Here is a 19,154-nt window from a genome sequence, read left to right as displayed (position 1 = left end):
AGCGCAGAATCCTTGTCGTCCTATGTCGTCTTTGTCATGTCATGTTATGTCTTGTCTTGTCAAGCCCTTGTCACTGTTTCGTGTTTTTAGTTAATAAACCCTTTTATTTTATGCTATCCTGCATTTGGGACTGTTTTTATCCCTGCGTCCCTGACAGAATTCACTCTTATTAAGAATGCGCCAAAAGTTTCTGCTCTCCTTCTTTTTCTCTCGTATATCTGTTTTTTGAATGTTTGTTTGTTTGTTTTCTCAGTTTAATGATGGCCTTCTTCACTTGCATCAACACCTCTTTGGATTGCATATTGAGAGTTCCCATGAGCAGCTACCAAATGTAAATTCAACACTTGGAATCTACTCCAGAACATTAATCTCCCTAATTTGCCATGAAATAACAAGAAAACAATGAAACCATGACCATGAAACTGTTTATCAGTCAATTGTTGAATTATTTAGAGGAAAATAGAGGGATAAAACATAACATAAAAAATGGCTGTTTAATTAAAATTGTCGACTTCAATCACATCTTGATTGCTCATTTCAAATCAATTACAGAGGAAAATAAAGAAAGAAATTATAGCATTGTCCAAATGCTTATGGACCCGAACGTACACGACCGATGATGTAAAGCATGCACTGATTCACAATGCTTAAATAGTTTATTTCATGCTAATAAAACCGATATGACAATATAATGGTGAAATTACACAGATCATTACCATTCATCTTTCAGCTGTCACTCTTCATGGCTGATGAAATGTTGAGTTTGCATGTGACTATGATCACTCTGTACTTTTCTCACTCTGTGCTCAATCTATCACATTGCTAATTGACTTAACACTGTGGAGAATTCAGAATTGGTGAGAATCAATATTGCATTACAGATTAGGGTGGAAGAGGTTTGGGCAAGCCTATACAAGCAGTACAATTAAGTGTGCGTTTGTGTATGTGTATGTGTGTGTGTGTGTGTGTGTATGAGAGAGAGAGAGAGAGAGAGAGAGAGAGAGAGAGAGAGAGAGAGAGAGAGAGGTTTAAGTACTTCCAGGAAAGCTTGAACAATTCCTCTGAACAGAAGGCTAGTCAGCTCTTCACCTAGAAAGGTTCATTCTTTCAGAAATGAAAGTGAAAGAGAGGGAGTAAAAAGAGGTCCCTAGGAAAATCCCATAACATTGGAAACATTGGGATTTTCCACACACACACACAGTTTCTTTTCTAAAGATGCTGTGAACATTTTACTCAGCTCAGTTGCTGTGGAAACATGGCGCATGGTTCTATGCAACAGCGTCCCACTGCACTGAGGAAAAGATATATTCTGCCCTAATTTAGGTGGCAGGTGGTTTAAAGGAATAACAGTCCCTTTTTTTAGTGAGGTATGAGCTCAGATTTTAGCATCACTGATGCTATGATAATAGATCGTAGAACTTAAATTTAACTACATTTATGTCCATAAGTTTGGATAGTGACACAATTGATGTGTTTCTTTACTCTATGCCTGTGGACAAATAATTCCTTCCTTGATTAATAAAAACCTTTTCACAACATCTTGCCAAGTCAAGAACAATCTCAAGGAAGCAGGCTTATTATTGTCAAAGTCTAAATTCAAGAGCCAACTTCCTGAATGTAAATAGAGGTTAAATAGAGGTTATACCTCAAGATTCAAACAAGTAGAAATGCTAAAGACAAATTAGACTTGAGCTAGAAAACATCTAAAAAAGATTTTCTGAACATATGAAACCAAGATGATGAGAATAGAAGAGTATGGATAAGGAAAGGCAGGGCTGATGATCCAAAGCTGGAACTTGGTCACTGTTTTTTATTGATAATGTGACTGCTGTAGAAGTAGAAGAACGGACTGTGAAGTGTATAGAGCTGTACTTTCTGCTCTGATGGGTAAAACCCGAATCAATCACCTGACCTCAACACTTTGAGTATGGTTTTCACTCAACAAAACTTAACGCACAGAAAGATTCAAATACAAGGTGTCTGCAGGAAAGACCTGGCAAAGAATATCAAAGGAGGAAACTGAGGATTTTCTGATGCTGAAATTGAGGATTTGCACGCAGCTATTAAAAACGATCCCTATATGTATAATTTTGTTAGATTATCCAATTACTTTTGAGCCTGTGAAGACGGAGGTGTAAAAAATGACTAATTACTTAACAGTCAATGTAATATTTTGTCTACACTTCAATCATACTGTATGCTAATTGCTTCATTTCAAATCCATTGTGGTTTTATACAGAGTCAAAATGACAACAATAGTCAAAAGTGATTAACGAATAAGATCACAGTTTCCAAAGGCATAAAGAGAATTATGTGGTGGAAAATAGATCACACACTTACAATGAAAAAGGCAGCTGTTTTTCAAGTGGTTCAAGTTGCTAATGGTCAGTTGGGTTCATGTTTTGTATGCTTACAATGTTTTGGTGTAGTAACATGCACTTTGGCTGGATAAGACTACTAATTCACTACTGATAATGTGATAGATTGTGAGGGTCTAGAGGATGTGTCACGCTGTGTAATCACTTGAGCCACCTGCTGAGAAAATATTTGCATGCTATTTACACAGTATTCTCTACTGTGAATATCGGTCACACTTTTATATCACTTTCACATCAATTCCCTGTATGCTTCATTCTGCACCTACATAAAAAGAGGTAAACGATCTATTACATATAAAACTTTGTGGCTTTGATTGAAAGTTTGAGATATTGATATGCAACGTGTGCTTGTGTCACACTTTAATGTTGCTATTGATCAGATAGAAGGTGCTGCTAATAAGTTGCATGCACTTTATTTTTCTGAGACACAGGATTGCATTGAGAGTCTGCATTATAGCCAAAATGTAGAAAGAAATCAGCCCCAGCTTTGCTTCTACTGTTCTGTGTGCTTTGCCTCTGACCACCGGTGGTGCTGTTGTGCATGGTTTAATAAAAGACCAAAATAATCCACATGTATTATGACAAGTATAAGAAAAAACTAATGTATTCACAAAAAAATTGATGTTTTTTAACATCTCTAAAATAAACTAGTAAGTTAAATACAGGGTATGTGAATTATATGAATAATTTTATTCAATCCTTTCATCTGTCCCTGTTTTATAATAATCAATTTATACTCGATTGTAGATAGTGATTCATGTATATTAATTTGATAATAACTAATTTATGCGACTATTCATTTTATTAAATCAATGCATATATTCGATTCATCGAATCCTCACACCTTTAACTAATTAAACTATTCTCTCTAAACCTGTTTCTTTCACTACTGTTTTTTTAAATATAAAGTTTTTTTTGCTCCATGTATATAAACTTCATGTTTAATGCTGTGACTATATTAATCATTTCTCTCTGTGTCCTTCAGCAATGCAGCAGCCTACATACAGAGTAAAAATTTGCTGACATCATCGTCCAACATCCACTTGCTTAACGGAGCAAAGGGGATGGAAGACTGTGATAAAACAACAGAGAAGAGGAGGAAGAGGAGGAGGTAGAATAGGAACAGGGAAGGATGGTGATTCAGAAGGAGGTCTTCTGTAGAGAAAGATAGAGATAGAGAGAGAGAGAGAGAGAGAGAGAGAGAGAGAGAGAGAGAGAGAGAGAGAGAGAGAAGGAGAGGGGTTGGGCTGAGGACTCGCTGCATTCAGGCAGAGCACTGCAGCTCTCTTTCTCAGATTCCACCCATCCTTCTGCAGTCTCTCTCTCTCACTCTCTCTCTCTCTCTCTCTCTCTCCCTCTCTCTCTCTCCCACATACACAAACACACTCAGCAGCAGAGCATCTCAGCAAAACACTCATTTGCTGCCTCCTGAACTCCTGTCCTCCGTTTCTAACAAGTGCGTCAGAGGCTGGGTAAGGATCAGCATGCCTGGGGATACACAAGGCTTGCTGGACACGGACGCAGAGCTACCAGGTAAGAATTATATGACAACATGAAGAGGAAAAGAATGTGTGCAGTATATAACGTGAAAGCAGTGAGAGTTGGGATGATGGTAGTGTTTGTGGCAGTGTGCAGATTTTAAGATTAATAAGTTATGGGGGCAAAGAGAGAGAAATGTGATAAGAGACTGAAGGGTGAAGAAAGTGTGAAGCTTTCTGGACAAAATAAGAGAGAGAGAGAGAGAGAGAGAGAGAGGTTGGGTTTGGCCGCACCCTGAAACAGCATCAGCATTGTCCCAAAAGAGATGCTGTAATACATCCAGAGCATGACACAGCATCACAGAGGACCCGTCAGATGAGAAATGAGTGGCTAGAACAAATGCCTGCTCAAAAATGTCATGTAAATGAATAATTCTGGCTTTTGGATAATATAGCTATAGCCACAACAGCATCAGTAATGTCTTTAATCTCTCTTTAATAGCACTGCAATTATCGATTAATGTTGTTGTTGCCGTAATACAGCGTAACAGAGATGGAACATATATTATACATTATATAATATAGTGAACATGATGTGTATATTATCTAGTTTAGCAAAGATTTCAAAATCTATTGGGTTTTATTAGCATAGACTTGATCTGTAATGTATATTATGCTACTTCTATTGTATATTATAAAATTCTATTCTATAATAAAGTCTATTCATTTATATTGATATATGAAATATAAATACTGTATATAAAATAGAGTCTAAATGACTACAACACAAGACCTGTGATAAGCCTGTGTCTTGTATGTTTATCATCATGAGAGTCTAAAAACAAGGAAGTGCCTTACGATAGCAGCCATACTTGATGTCGGATGCTAAAACATGAGTACCAGTGTGTGAGTGTGTGAGGTGGCCTAAAAAAATAGTCTCTTATGTGTTAGTGTGTCGCCACTATCTTTAGTGAGTGTACTGAGCAAATTAGATGAGATGAGCAGCTAGTCCTCAGTGGAATCACACAGGCTACAGAGTAATACATATTAAGGAAGTTCTACGATCCGTCTGTTTCAATAATCGAATAGAAATCAGTAGTTAGAAAAGAACTGAACAATCGTTTCTATCCAATTCATTCTCTCCCTTGGGAATCCTTTCAGCTTCATAATTCATCCAAGGTAATGAGATATAACTTAAAAGTCAAATAATCATATTAGATTAAAAAGATATAAAAGGAAAAGGGTATTTTTTTAAACTACAGACAATCCAGAGTGGATTTGAATTGACAAGGGCCACGTAAATGGATCTTAGCTGCTTTTGTTTGACCTTCTAATCTAGTGTGTCCTATTACATCACACACTGAGTTCAAGACTTGTCAAACAGTAGAGACAAAGATAACTGAGGTTGAATGTGGAAGCCGTTTGTTGTGGTAGCGTATGCTGGGTATGAACACATTTTGCCAATTGTAACCGAATATCCAAAAATGTTGTATAAGAAAATGTGCTTTGGTTTTTTTTTTTGTTTTTTGTAATATTTACAGAATTTTTATTTCTGTATTTCTGAATGGAAAATAGTAAACAGTAAACCAAGATGGCTGGAATTCACTCTAATGTGGCCTCACTGGGGATTTAATTAGCCTCCTCTTTCTATAAACCTAGTAGTTGTGCGTTTATATTCTTGGTAGCACAAATGCATCAAAGTTCAACCAGGCAGAAAGAGTGTGTATTGTGGAATCTGAATACAATTTAACATTAGCATTATATGTTGATTCTCAGTGGTGTGCAAGGCTCATTTTAAAAGGACATATAATATTTTATTTATTATATATGCTTAGCAGCGGAGACTCATTCCAAGTCTTTCAAAGGTTTTGAAAACTGTTTAATTTAAGGATTCACAACAGATGTCTTGTTAACAAACGTCTCAAGGTGGATTATTTAGGATTTCTGTCGAACGTCCGAGCGCAAGAACGCCGCAAATAATCAAGAAAGATACACAGAAAATACTCCCTAGACGTCATACATAGGGGACTTTTATTTACAAAACATCCTCTACATGAATGCTATTTCTTTGTGAACACACACAGAGTCATCTGAAAAAAAAAAAATAGTTAATATAACCCAAGTTTATAACATGGGAGACTATTATTCATGGATCTATTATCCTTTTTCCTCAAAATTTATATGCAGAGAAACATAGATTAAAGTAGGTAGATTAAGCACACATTATCTAATATAAATTCTAATTACACAAGAAATGGGTTACGACTCTTGTTTATTGTTTGGAATTCATAGGAAACACAGCATGAAGTCAGTAGAGATGTTCAGACTTTAGAAAAAACACTAATACAACTGATATTTAGTCATGGTGATAGAGTATAATGCACTGCTTAACCTTAATACAGTCTCTTTGTGGAGATATTGCTGAATATGTTTAAGAGTTTATGCCTCCCACCTAATTTCACTACCAGCTGTCATTTAGGTTGAGTATATAGAAACAGGATTTTTTTCAGTATGGTCTTAAAATGTTACGCCAACATAGAAATGTTATTACAACATAGAAATGTTACTACAACATAGATTTTTTTTGTTGTCTTTCTAAGAAAATTCTCAGTGCTGTACTGTTATTAAGGATGTTTTCCACATTTTCTCCCCAAATTGGTCACTTAGTAATACATGACAGCTACCATCAAAGATCTGGCTTCATCCGAGTCATCCAACACGTTGCAACTGCTGTTTATTCTGCGTCAAATGACTGTGTATAACACTCATCTAAATGCTGTCTGCAAGTTACCAGAAATCGAATTGTATTACCAACAATGTAGTAACTGAAATGCATTTGAGGTTTTTCTTATGGGCTTTTTTGAGTGCTATCCTGAGGATGCTTGGACAAAATGCATTTGTGAATGTGACTAAGCAAGAAATTTCAGATTGCTCACTGCAGCACTGAAAGTCAGTGCGTTCAGGTGCGAGAGGATTTTTTTTGGGGGGGTGGGAATGGGGGAGAGCTAATGCTGACTCAAGGTATAATATTTATGCTCGTGCCTGCAGATAGACACAGAAGTAATGTATTTTTTAAGTGCCTTATACCTTCTGCACATTCTGTTTTGTAAACTGCAGGGGTTTGGTATGCAAGGGCATTCAAGAAAGAGGTCATGAAAGAGAGAGAGAGAGAGAGAGAGTGTGTGTGTGTGTGTGTGTGTGTGTGTGCTGCATCAGTTGGTGCAAATTTCAGGATCTGTCTGTATGGTTTTATGAAAGCAGGAGGTCTCTCTCTCTCTCTCTCTCTCTCTCTCTCTCTCTCTCTCTCTCTCTCTCTCTCTCTCTGTGTGTGTGACAAGCATACACAAAATCTGGCATCACCACTGCACTGTTTTTCATACTACCCCATAACAGTTGCTCCATGTGCCGGGTGCACAGGATGATGTAATCATTTTGCATCATGACTAAGTACAACAAACCACCCACAGCAAAGCATACTGATACACATGGCAGAGCTGAGGGACTATCTACCACACACACTCTTACACACACACACACACACACACACACACACACGGGCTGGGAGAAACAAAAAGCAATCTGAAAAAAAGTGGTTGTAATGGATCAGATGGAAGATGAAACAGGAAGGACGTAGAAGGAAGCATGGTTGCCAGGTGTAGAATTTCCATCCCAACTACATTTCAATAAGCACACAAATACATTAACCCAAAGTGTTGGAGGTATATGACAGCACGGTAACATATATTTATGCAGTACTTGGCAGAAAAAAATATTTCGCTTTAGTTTTAGTTCACCTCTTTCCTCATGTCCTCTTGATGTCCCAACTTTCCTTATTTGATGAAAAAAAAAACGGTGTTCAGTCTTTAATTCTTCATTCACATTAGCGTGCAATGTTATAGCTCCCACTATAAAAGGAATTTCACTTTCCCTTGTTTGCCATGGGCTTTTTCAATATATAATTTACATTATTCACTTTTAAACAAGATCTTAACAACCTCAGAAGCTAAATTAGCACAGAAAAATGTTGCCTGTGAACTTGTTCCAAATTTAGCCAATTTTTGTAAAAACACCAACTCTAGCAATGCCACATGGAGGTGTTGCTCATGTGTATCCATATATGTGTACCACATAAATACTTATATACATACATACATACATACATACATACATACATACATACATACATACATACATACATGCATGCATGCATACAAAGCATTGGGGGAATTGTTGATCCTCTTCCCATCTTGACTTCTGAGAGACACTGCCACTCTGAGAGGCTCTTTTTATACCAAATCATGTTGCCAATTGACCTAATAATTTGCAAATTGGTCCTCCAGCTGTTCCTTATAGGTACCTTTAACTTTTCCAGCCTCTTATTGCTACCTGTCCCAACTTTTTTTGGAATGTGTAGCTCTCATGAAATCCAAAATGAGCCAATATTTGGCATGACATTTCAAAATGTCTCACTTTCAACATTTGATATGTTATCTATATTCTATTGTGAATAAAATATAAGTTTATGAGATTTGTAAATTATTGCATTCCTTTTTTATTCACAATTTGTTCAGTGTCCCAAATTTTTTGGAATCGGGTTTGTACATGATATGTTGACCAATGCCATTGCGCTAAATACCTGCTATCTATACATCACTTAGTTTAAATATTCAGCCATTGTATTTGATCTGCAATTATATAGGCCATTTAGTTTGTATGTGAACCCTTTGTAGGAATGTTAGAATGCCTACACCAGATCTTAGTTACCTTTACAGCATTTGGCAAATGCTGTTATCCAGAGCGACATGCTCTTTTTTTATAATCTCATTTTTATGTAGCTGAGATGAATTTATAATTATAATTTATATGGCAAATCACCTTGGCATATAATTTAGGGTGCCAACGTGATTTGAAGCTGTGTTGGAGGATTGTGATAACTCATCACTCATTACTACTGTGGTGCCAATGTGTGTGTGTCTGCATGACTATCCTGCTGACAGTACATATGGTTCCTCCTGTTACTGTCAGTGCTGTCAGTCTAAGTTTGCAGGCAGAATAGGGAATTACTTCCATGAGTATGTTACTCAACAGGCAAACTGCTGCTTCTCACTATCTAACCAAAGCTTCTTACAACATCACTACCCGCTCTAGAGTGATGAGATAGTCTTTGGAAATTCTCTCTCCAAAGCTGCTTGTGTGTAGCATAACAGTAAAAAGACCCTCCTACATAACTGGACTGTTTTCTACCTGGACCAAAATTACAAACAGAAAATAATATACTCAACTATTCAGCTTATAAAATAGTTAAAAAGAAAAAAAACAAGGTTTTGAGACATTTCAAGGAGCAAATCCCAATTCCAAATTCGGTATGTTTAACGTATGTTGTTCGTATGTGTGTTACTCAGCGAGTGTTTTTTGGGTTTTTAATTCAACACAATCAAAAAATTTGATGTTAAAATACTCTACAGATGTTTACTTCATCCCAATTACAAGCAATATAAAGAGCATATATGGTTTATATTTGCCCTTTACCTTTATTACATCACATTTTTTAATTAAATTGCTACTCGTTTTTTGTTGTTTTTTAATAAAATGTAATATAAAAAAAAAAGAAAATCAAATTTAATCAAGTTATGAGTGGGAAAAAATCAACAAATTTACAAGGAAGCAAAGTTTTTCAAAACTATTGATGTTTATGAATATGAGTCCCACAGACCCGAACAACATACAAGGGTTAAATTAGAGTTCAAAACATAATTTTTTTGTATAGACTGAAATAATTTATTTAATGTTAAAAAATAATTTTAAAATTTTATTCTTTATACTGTATTATACTTGGTTTATTGCTTTTATGATATTTTGCGTGATTTGGTTATCAAAGTAGACTTGTTGATTTGATGTTGCGTTCATTCAAAAATGATAGATAAGAAAAAAGAAACTCAACTAAAACTCAAACTACAAACTGTGTCGGTGTCGATGACCTTTCCATGTAATATACTGAATATTTTATGTGACATTTTGAAGCCATTCCTGAGAAGTCATTCATGATTGCAGCATCAGGAAGTGATGTACAACATCACAAGTAGTTCAGCTAAAGGTCAATGTTGTCCCTTTGTACAAAGAAATAGGTGACAGACCAATTAGAAAGACAGCATTCAAAGTGGTTGCTTATTTATTTCCTAAATTTATTATCACCCTCTTTTTCAGATTTGTCCAGGCAAACCTCAAGCTCCACAGCCTCGACTCCAACTGACAGTGCCTCCAGCCCATCTCCGAGCACTCCACCCAAGCTTTCCCCACAATGTACATCTCCATTTGGACCTCGCTTGGTCTTGTCTAAACCAAACCCTTCTACTCGACCTCAACCAGAGGGTGCCAGCTTTGAATCAGATGGGCGCACAGTAGGCCGACTAACAGGGCGGTTTGGTAGAATTGGATGCAGACGAGGGCCAGTGAAAATGGAGAGGATTAAAGTTCTAACTGGAGCTGAAGTGGAGAGTGACTACCAAGAACCTGAGTCCATGGATGCAAGAGTTGTTATGGGACAAGAAGCATTACTGAAAAACATGGAGACACAGATCGGTGTGCCTCCAGACAAAAAGACAAGTGAAGAATCATCTAGTTCAGAACCCACTCACTCAGATACTTCTACCCTTCAAGTGGAGAGTCAGATTAGTGTAGAGGAGAAAAATAAACTTGATACTGGTCAAGAGATTGAAAAATCTGCCAAAGTTAAGACTTTGACTCCAACACCTGAACAAGAGAAAAGTTTAGATCAGCTACATGAATGCCCAATTCTAGAAGCCAAATCATCAGATACTGGGCTTACTGAAAGCAGCACCTTTTTCCCAGATGATGAAGGAGACATGCTGTCTCTATCTCAGGGTGAAGTGCCTTCTTTGTCATTCTCTGAGCCCTCCTATCCAGTTGATCCTCAACGCATTGGTGTCCTTCCCGGACTGGACCCAGATCGTTATTACACAGCCCCTTCCACTCCAATTAAAATGGCTTATTGCTCACATCTTAAGCAACAATGGCAACCAAGCAGTCCAAGCACAGCTCCTGGTTCACCGACAGATGAGTCTGATCTGTGCTCCCCACCCACTTCTCCATCTGGATCCTACATTACTGCTGAAGGTGGCAGTTGTACCTCCTCTTACAATTCTGGCACTTCTCACTCCTGTTCACCTAATTTAACTGCTGAAGCTGAATTGCAGGAGGTCCCTGCCTGCTATGTGAGCTCTCTTTCTGAGATTGGTGATGAGCTGGGAGATGACAGACCTGTGGCTGAAAGGGAGCATTGTTTGTGTAAACCTGTCATGCCAGAGTTGACTGAGAGTGAGGAACATGAGGAGGAAAGGATAAAGAAAGAGACTTGTAGGCCTCACTGGGTGACAGAGAGTGTTTCCTCACACAGGAGCAGCAGTGGTAGAACTACAGATTCAACACACGAGAGAGGAGGTTCTGATGCCACCTTAGTCCAGGCAGAAACTCCAAGAGCCACTGATATTTCACAGCCTTTGGATGATCCAGATCAGGAGCTAGAGCTGGACTTTAATGACTGTATTTCAGAGCACTTTGCCAGGCATGATGCCCCTCTTAGCCTTGAAGAGGACTTTCCTTTAGATCTGGCATGTTCTTCTCCCTTCAGTCACCAGCAGGCAGCAGCTTCAAACACTTTAGAGACAGGCAGTCTGACACCTGCCACTTGTTCATCAGAGATTTCAGACACTGATAATAACAGCTTGTATAGTGAGATGGGATCTTCCACTCTGTTCTTCCATGGATGCTCCACAGATGATGGACCTGGCAGTGAGGGGATGATTCCTGCAACAATGCTACCAGTCCATGCCAGCTTCATATTCCAGGCAGATTCAATGGAAATAACATTATTCCCTACAGACGATGAGCCAGAAAATGAAGTTGATGCATATGCCGCTGGAGAGGAAGAAGGGGATGTGGATGAATATGATGATGAAGATGAAGATGTGGACTTAAATGATGACAGCAATTTGGAACAGCAAGTTGAAGCCATAAAGATTGGAGCAAGGGGAGTTGATGATCCAAATGATGAGGATACATCTGCCTCTTTCCTAAATTCACTTTCTGAGAACTCAATTAACGATGGAGTAGATGAGTCATTTGCTTTCCAGGATGACACAGAGGAGTCAATTGATTCGACCTCTTGTAATGGAGATGAAGAAGACCATCTGTACAGCACAGAAAGACATGCTGAGCTGGCACAGCAATTTCCTCCACAAGAAGACCATGTGCAGCCTGTAATCTGTGCACGACCAGAATCCTCTGGAAGTGAGAGTGAAATGGAGATTTCCTCTGGATCTTCCGGGCAATCAAATACATTAATTCAGCAACATATGTCAGTCTGCAGAGCGCATGCTGAAGACATAAGCACACTTGATTCAAAGACAGAATGTGCAAAGAGACAAGATTCCTCAAGCGATATTAGGGAACAAAATGAAGAGAATCAACAGATCACAGATTCCAAAAGTTCAGAAGAGGGAGAAAATGCATTCTTAGTGGTGTCTCAACAAAGTGTCAATACAAACATTCTAGGCTCAGGAAATCAGGCAAGCTCAGCAGAGCTAGATAAAGTATCACAAACATACTCTAAACCAGACCTTTGTGTGCTTGGTGCCACAGCAGCAGGCATAGATAATAAGATAAATATTCAGGTTGATAAAGATCTAGATCAGAAAAATGGAAATAACTTTGAATTTTTGAATACCTCACTCCAGCTTGATGAGACAGCAACCAATGATCTCAACAAGGGAGTCCCTTTGTTGTCCTACCCTAAAGATGATTGTAGCCCCACAAACATACCAGTTTGTGCCTATCCCGAGCTGTCTGAAGTACCAGATAACTTAACCCCTGCTGTTATTTCCTCAACTGAACAGTCTCTTGACCAAGACAACCTGACCGAAAATCAACCCAGTACAGAGGATATAAGTGTTGGCTCTCTAACTATGACCTGCTCTACTTACAGCAAGCTTGCCATCTCACCAAAGAAGGAGAACTCCCAAAGTAGCATAACAGAGAAGAGTGTTTCCGCTGATGATTGGGCTCCAGAAGAGCCATTCTGTGACTTTAGGCCAGAGAATTTGCTTATGTGTGAGATAACTGGATCACTGCACAATAAGGGGCTATCTGTAACTCCAAACATTTCTGCCCCATATAACATGATGGGTGATCTCGAGGATAACAACAGCTACTGTCTCTTGCCAGAAAAGATGTCAAATAATGAAGCTGGTATGCTGGAGACAAATTTGTCCACTTGGAAATCCATTGAGGACCTCTCAGAGGCAGGAGGGGGTGAGGATGATGCAAACAACCTCCAGAATCCAGACAATAATGCACTTATACAATGCCATTCAGAAAATATTCAGGAAACTACATGGAACAACCCTGAAAAAAGCTGTTCACCCGGTATGCCAGGTGCACAGTCTACTTGTATACCATTAAATATCCTTTCACATGATGGGAAAGATGAGAAAGACCAGCCTACTGACACAGATTTTAATATTCCTGAGGAACCCACATCAAAAATACTCATAGATGAAAGCCCATGCATTTTGCGTAAACAGGGAACAGACGTCCTGGATTCAGCTCAAGAAGAGAATAAGGCACTCATTTTAGGTTATAGCAATTTGTACAAACAAAATGATCTCTGTGAGCCCAACACAACAAATAAAATATCAGACAAGCCAAGTGGAATACAGATCCATGAAACGTCTGAACAAATGTGCCTGGTAAATACTGATTCAACAGTCTCAGAAAACAAGTTTGTATTTAAACTAGAAGGAGGGTCATTTGGCAACTTTGACCACAAAAAGAAATCAAGTGAAGCAAAGCGTCATATTTCCTCTTCTGACAAGTCTCTGATACACAAAAAGATAGCTACCTGCTCTCATAAGGAGGTTACAATTGGGACACCAAATTTAGATGCCAGGCAATTACAGTCTAACATTAGAAAAGATGAAAATCAGCTCAATTTTGGGAGTCAAGTGGCTGACAAACAAATTGAACCAAAGACTGAAAATAGTACATGTATATCGCTCAAGGAAAAGGAGGCCATTGAAACATGCACAAAAAAGGAGACAAACAAAAATGTCAGAGAGAAGAATACTAATGTTTTTGAACTAAGTAAAGATGAGACTGAAGTTTCACAGGAAACACGTAATTCTGATGCAGAAAAAGGAGAACTGAATACTACCGTAGTGAACTGTGGTAGGGGAAAATCTGTTTCAGATAGCCAGATACCAAAGGAACCTGTCACCTCTGACAACAGCAAAATTGTCCTGGAGAAAACAGAAGACATCAGAAATAAAGAGAGTAAACCTAAGACTAAAAAAACACAAACTTCTGCAAATCATACATTTTCTCAGCATAACAAAAATACTCCAGGAACGCAACAGCAAATACACGCAAACGATGCTAGTGGAGAGAAAGATACTCATCAAACTGTATTCCAGCCTGCAGAATCCAGTTCCAATACCCTTGAAAGAAACACCAATTTCAGAGAATCGACAGGTTCTACTGACTCAGATGGTCTCAGCGATTCAAACCAGAAAGAAGCACTTTATCATGGTACATTAGAAGGGCTGGAAACACACAAAAGCACACAAGATGCAAGTGATGATGTCGAGGCCTCCTCTATTTTTGTAGAAGAAATTTCAGAACTCAGCACACATCTCGCTTCTTCCTCATCCACAGATGTGTTGGAGGAGGACCTTCGTCCACCTATCCAAGAGTCCCAGTCTTCATTTAACAGTTCTCAAATACACAATCTCCTCACTCACAGAGAAAAAACACTAAATGATGGACTGCATCAACATGAATCACAGAGCTCTCTTCAAGTGATAAATACAGAACAGCCAGATGTTGAGTCTGAGGAAGAATTATCGATCTCACTTCCAATACAGGATACGCATCAAAATGTGAACGAGCAGTCAGGCTTAACGTCAAACACTTGCAAACAAGAGAAACCTGAAGGTGTGTTGTATTTCAAATCACAGTTTCTGTGCTATTGTTTATTAAATGTACAACACCAGTATTTCTGCATATACAGGGTCACTATTGAAAATAAAAATTTGATGCATTTTTTTTTTGGTTCTCTTAAGCAGTGGGCATAGAACACAGACCCGAATCACCTAAAAGCCCCCAAACCCACCCCGTTCGATGTATAGGAAACAGAGATAGTACTCCTGCTCACAGAAAATCAAGCTTGAGCAAAGAAAGAGAGATATTACCATGCATCACCTCTGCATTAAATTTCCCTGTGCAAGCAAGACAACATCCAACTGAAAAGCACACTGATCAAGAGGATGGGTGTTCAACCAATGACAGAACAAAGGAATCTAAGGAAGTGGATCTCTCCTTAAAAAATAACAGTATGTCTTATTGAGTACAGTATGTTTATTACATGAAGTCTGTCCTTGTTGTCATTTACAAAAAAGTCTGCCATTTTCAACTGTGTATGCGGCCCAAAGAATTTACTCTGTCTCTGTGTTTGAATTACAAAGTCGGCTCATGTAATGAAACAGACAGTGATGGATCAATTCCTGAGCTGGAAGAACCAACCAGAAGTCTCTTGAAAACTTCAGACCCACAAGTATGTAAATAAGAAGTGCTTGTACAGGAAAGCCACATTCTTTTGAAAAACACAAACAGAAATGTATCTATATATAAATTTGTCTGATATAATCTCTTTCTCAGATGTCACATTCTACAGCGGATGAGTCAGTGAGCAAAACTAAGCAGAGTCGAAGTGAGAAAAAGGCACGAAAGGTATGTAAGTCTTTATCGATTCCAACTTTTAGAGACTCGTCTTTCTTGCTCATTCAGCGTTTGTTAATCTTTCTTGTTGTGGGTGTGTAGGCTATGTCTAAGCTTGGCTTAAAACAGATCCATGGAGTTACACGGATTACGATCCGGAAGTCCAAGAATATCCTATTTGTAATTACTCGCCCAGATGTCTTTAAAAGCCCTGCATCAGATATCTACATAGTCTTTGGGGAGGCTAAGGTAAGCATTTTCATAAACATGTGATTATTTTTGTGTTCAAGAGTATTCAAATAATATTTGTTAAGGTTTAGTTACATTACATTCCTTGTGTACAGATGCCCAGATAAGCAACAACATGATGACATTCACATTTTTAATGATTTATTTATTATTGATATGCTATTGATATTGGCAATTATTTAATATTTTATGAATATACTAAGATGATTTAAAGTATTTAGGTTTTGTACTTGTGCTTCACATTACCATGTAAACATATGAGGTATTCTGAGTGTGACAGAAAAAAAATGCATACTTTATTTATTTTTTTTTTCCCCAAAAATAAGCAATGTTATTAGTTTACTAATGTCATAGAAAAAAATCTGTGCAAGTTTCTGAGTTGATGTCTAATGTCTGGTCCAAAGAGCTGCTTTCATTCATTCATTCGTTCATTCATTCATCTTCTACCGCTTACCCGAACTACCTCGGGTCAAGGGGGCTGCTTTCATTTAAATAATTTTATTTCATTGCAAGTGATTGGTTAAATCACAGCAGAAGATCTGCTTCAGATGGCATGATAGAAACCTAGTTACTGAACTATGGACTATGAGCTATGGAATACATGGGTTTGTAGATAAAATTTATTTAATAATTTGCTGGTTCTGGATCAGGACCACAGTCGGCAGTATAAGCACTAGTAAGTATAGTGTAGGCTTGTAAGAGAAAAAGATTTTAAAAAAACATTTGTACCCTGCCTCTGTTACAGATTGAGGACCTGTCACAGCAAGTGCACAAGGCTGCAGCAGAGAAATTTAAGGTTCCGCTTGACCCTTCCCCGGTCACCCCTGACATCATGCCCAACCTCACCATAAAAGAGGAGAGTGAGGAAGAAGAGGAGGTAGAGAGTCAATACTGTCTTTATAATTGCTCCCTAATAGCTTGACTTTTACTGAAATATAACTGACACAATGAAAAAGGGCGAAAATTTGTATTTATTTAAAAAATAAAAATAAAATTTATAAAATCAAATATCAAAAAAGCTAAGTATATTGTCAAATAAAATACTGTAGTGTAATATTATTTGGCCGCTTCAATATATGTCACCTTCTCTAATGTCTCTAATATATGTCGCCTTCTCTCTCACCATTGTGTATTTAAGACTAAAAATGAACAAAAAATGAATTTCTTTCACTTTCTCTATATCAGGTGGATGAGAGTGGACTGGAACAGAGAGATATAGAGCTGGTCATGGCACAGGCTAATGTGGCTCGGGCTAAAGCTGTCCGTGCACTACGTCACAACAAGAACGATATTGTCAATGCTATTATGGTAAGGCAACACAATATTTTAATAGTATATATTTCAACACCTCAGTGACTATGAGCCTTTTTTTGTAAATATAGCACTGTTGCAGAAGATTATTCTACTACTACCTATTTACAGAGTATGAAATAATGTTTTTTTTATTATATATATTTCTATCTTCAGGAGCTGACCATGTGATAGAAGAGGTCTTGACCACTCCCAGCTTTTTTTCCTGGCATACCCATCAACCCTTCCCAGTAATGCTGCTACGTACTTTCAATGTCCTTTACCTGCTAAATAAACTCTATAAAAAATGACTTTTTTGTTGTTTCATATATTTCATTAACTGAAAATCTGTAATCACCCACAGTGTATGAAATATGCTAGATTTGGGATGTATTTGTAGTGATATTTAATCACACTTTACTCAAAGCACATGTGTTGTGATGCTAGCTGTGGCTGGCAATGAAATATAAACCAGCAGATGATATTCTATATTTGTCTCATTCTATAATCGCGACCATTTATTCTTGTAATTCTTTCTCTTTCACTCTGTCCGGCAGGCAGAAGGTGGAGACATGGCATTTATCTAAGCATTTATCATTGTAATGTGGAATATGAATATAATTATCCACTTCACTCACCACAAAAACAATTGGAACGTCCTTTAAAATTGAGTCCCATTGCTGGGACTTTCCGAGAAACATAATGTGGGGGGAAAAAAATCATATTTTCATCATGTTTTCTTTCAAAAACAAGTAGATAATTCATATGTGCTTGGGAGGTATTATGCAATGTTTAATGCAGATACAGTACTAAATGATGACAGTGAATTATTAACCTGCATCTCAATCAAAATGAGCTAAAATACTTTTAAAGATTAATTCGTAGTCATTCTTTTCATTTGCTGTAAATAACAACAAATTGCTGAACACTTTGTATGAGACAATTATTCACTCTGAATGGGATTCGAATCCATCTCAAGGTTACAATTATAATCAGCTCTTTACAAATGGAAGTCGAACCAGAAACGTTCCATTTTAATGATCGTTGAGGAATCCATCCATAGTATTGGTAAATTCCACTGTTATGTACAGTATGAAAGGAGTGACAGTGGCAGAGGGAAATAACATGAGAGGAACCAAACTCCAAAGGGCATCCATTGTGTTCTAGGTGAGCATGTTGTTATATAGATTCATAGGAAAAAGCTCCATGCAGAAGATGTATTAGGATGAAACAATAAACTGTAAGTGTGCACCTCACTGGTTATTTCAATTTAGACCAAGAAGTAGTTACCCGTGGGATTTTCGAACAAAGAGATCCGAAAAATGGGACTTTTACTTTGTGTAGTGCCTGAGAAATACACAAACAAAAGTAAATTTGGTCAGTGAAGAAAGGTTTCATGTTTCAAGTTTGTCATCTGCATAAAGAGTACTTTAAGCATCTAAATACAATGAAACTCATGTGCTACTGTTGTACACTAAGTATTGCACTAAGTTTTTTTTTAATATAATACAAAAAGTAGCTAAAGTAAGCAAGTGAATTGAAAGTAAATTGTAACAATGTGTGCGGTCATGACATTAGGAGATACTGCACATACAGTATTCTAAATTATTAACATATTCTAGTAAGAAGTAATAATGGTATTATTTAAACAGTGCAACAATGTGTGTGGTCCTAAGGTGTCATAGTGGGAAATATTGCACTTACTATACAAGGACAGTGATAGTCAGATTTTGTTCAACACTGCTTCATGGTGAGTGGACCATATGAAGTACTCAGTGATGTAAACAACGGGGAACTTGAAGCTGTTGACCCAATTCACTAGTATTTCATTGACGATGAGGAGGTTGTGTTCCCTTTCCTGTGTCGTGAAGTTTGATACAAAATCCTTGGTCTTCTGGTTGATGTTAATTGTGAGGTAGTTTTCCTGACACCGGTGTTTTAGGATGCACACCTTTTTTCAGTGGACATT

At 37.7% G+C, this 19,154-nt stretch overlaps 1 protein-coding gene across 2 annotated transcripts; it reads left to right on the top strand.

The window, feature by feature from the left end:
* Window positions 1–3,680: 3,680 nt before the first annotated feature.
* nacad (NAC alpha domain containing) lies at window positions 3,681–17,496 on the top strand. Of its 2 annotated transcripts, none has more exons than XM_060861288.1 (9): window positions 3,681–3,911; window positions 10,061–14,863; window positions 14,992–15,261; window positions 15,394–15,482; window positions 15,587–15,658; window positions 15,749–15,895; window positions 16,641–16,772; window positions 17,081–17,203; window positions 17,363–17,496. In XM_060861288.1, the coding sequence occupies exons 1-9, from the start codon at window positions 3,863–3,865 to the stop codon at window positions 17,375–17,377; spliced, it is 5,700 nt and encodes a 1,899-aa protein (XP_060717271.1). In that variant the 5' UTR covers window positions 3,681–3,862; the 3' UTR covers window positions 17,378–17,496. The 2 variants fall into 2 exon arrangements, with proteins under 2 accessions (XP_060717271.1, XP_060717272.1); XM_060861289.1 differs by having other exon boundaries at window positions 3,682–3,911; window positions 14,995–15,261.
* The last annotated feature ends 1,658 nt before the right edge of the window (window positions 17,497–19,154 follow it).

Source organism: Tachysurus vachellii, chromosome 25 (genome assembly GCF_030014155.1).
Source record: "Tachysurus vachellii isolate PV-2020 chromosome 25, HZAU_Pvac_v1, whole genome shotgun sequence".
Classification (NCBI taxonomy): Eukaryota; Metazoa; Chordata; class Actinopteri; order Siluriformes; family Bagridae; genus Tachysurus; species Tachysurus vachellii.
The sequence above is the reverse complement of the archived record's forward strand: the minus strand, read 5'-3'. Positions and strand labels throughout refer to the sequence as shown.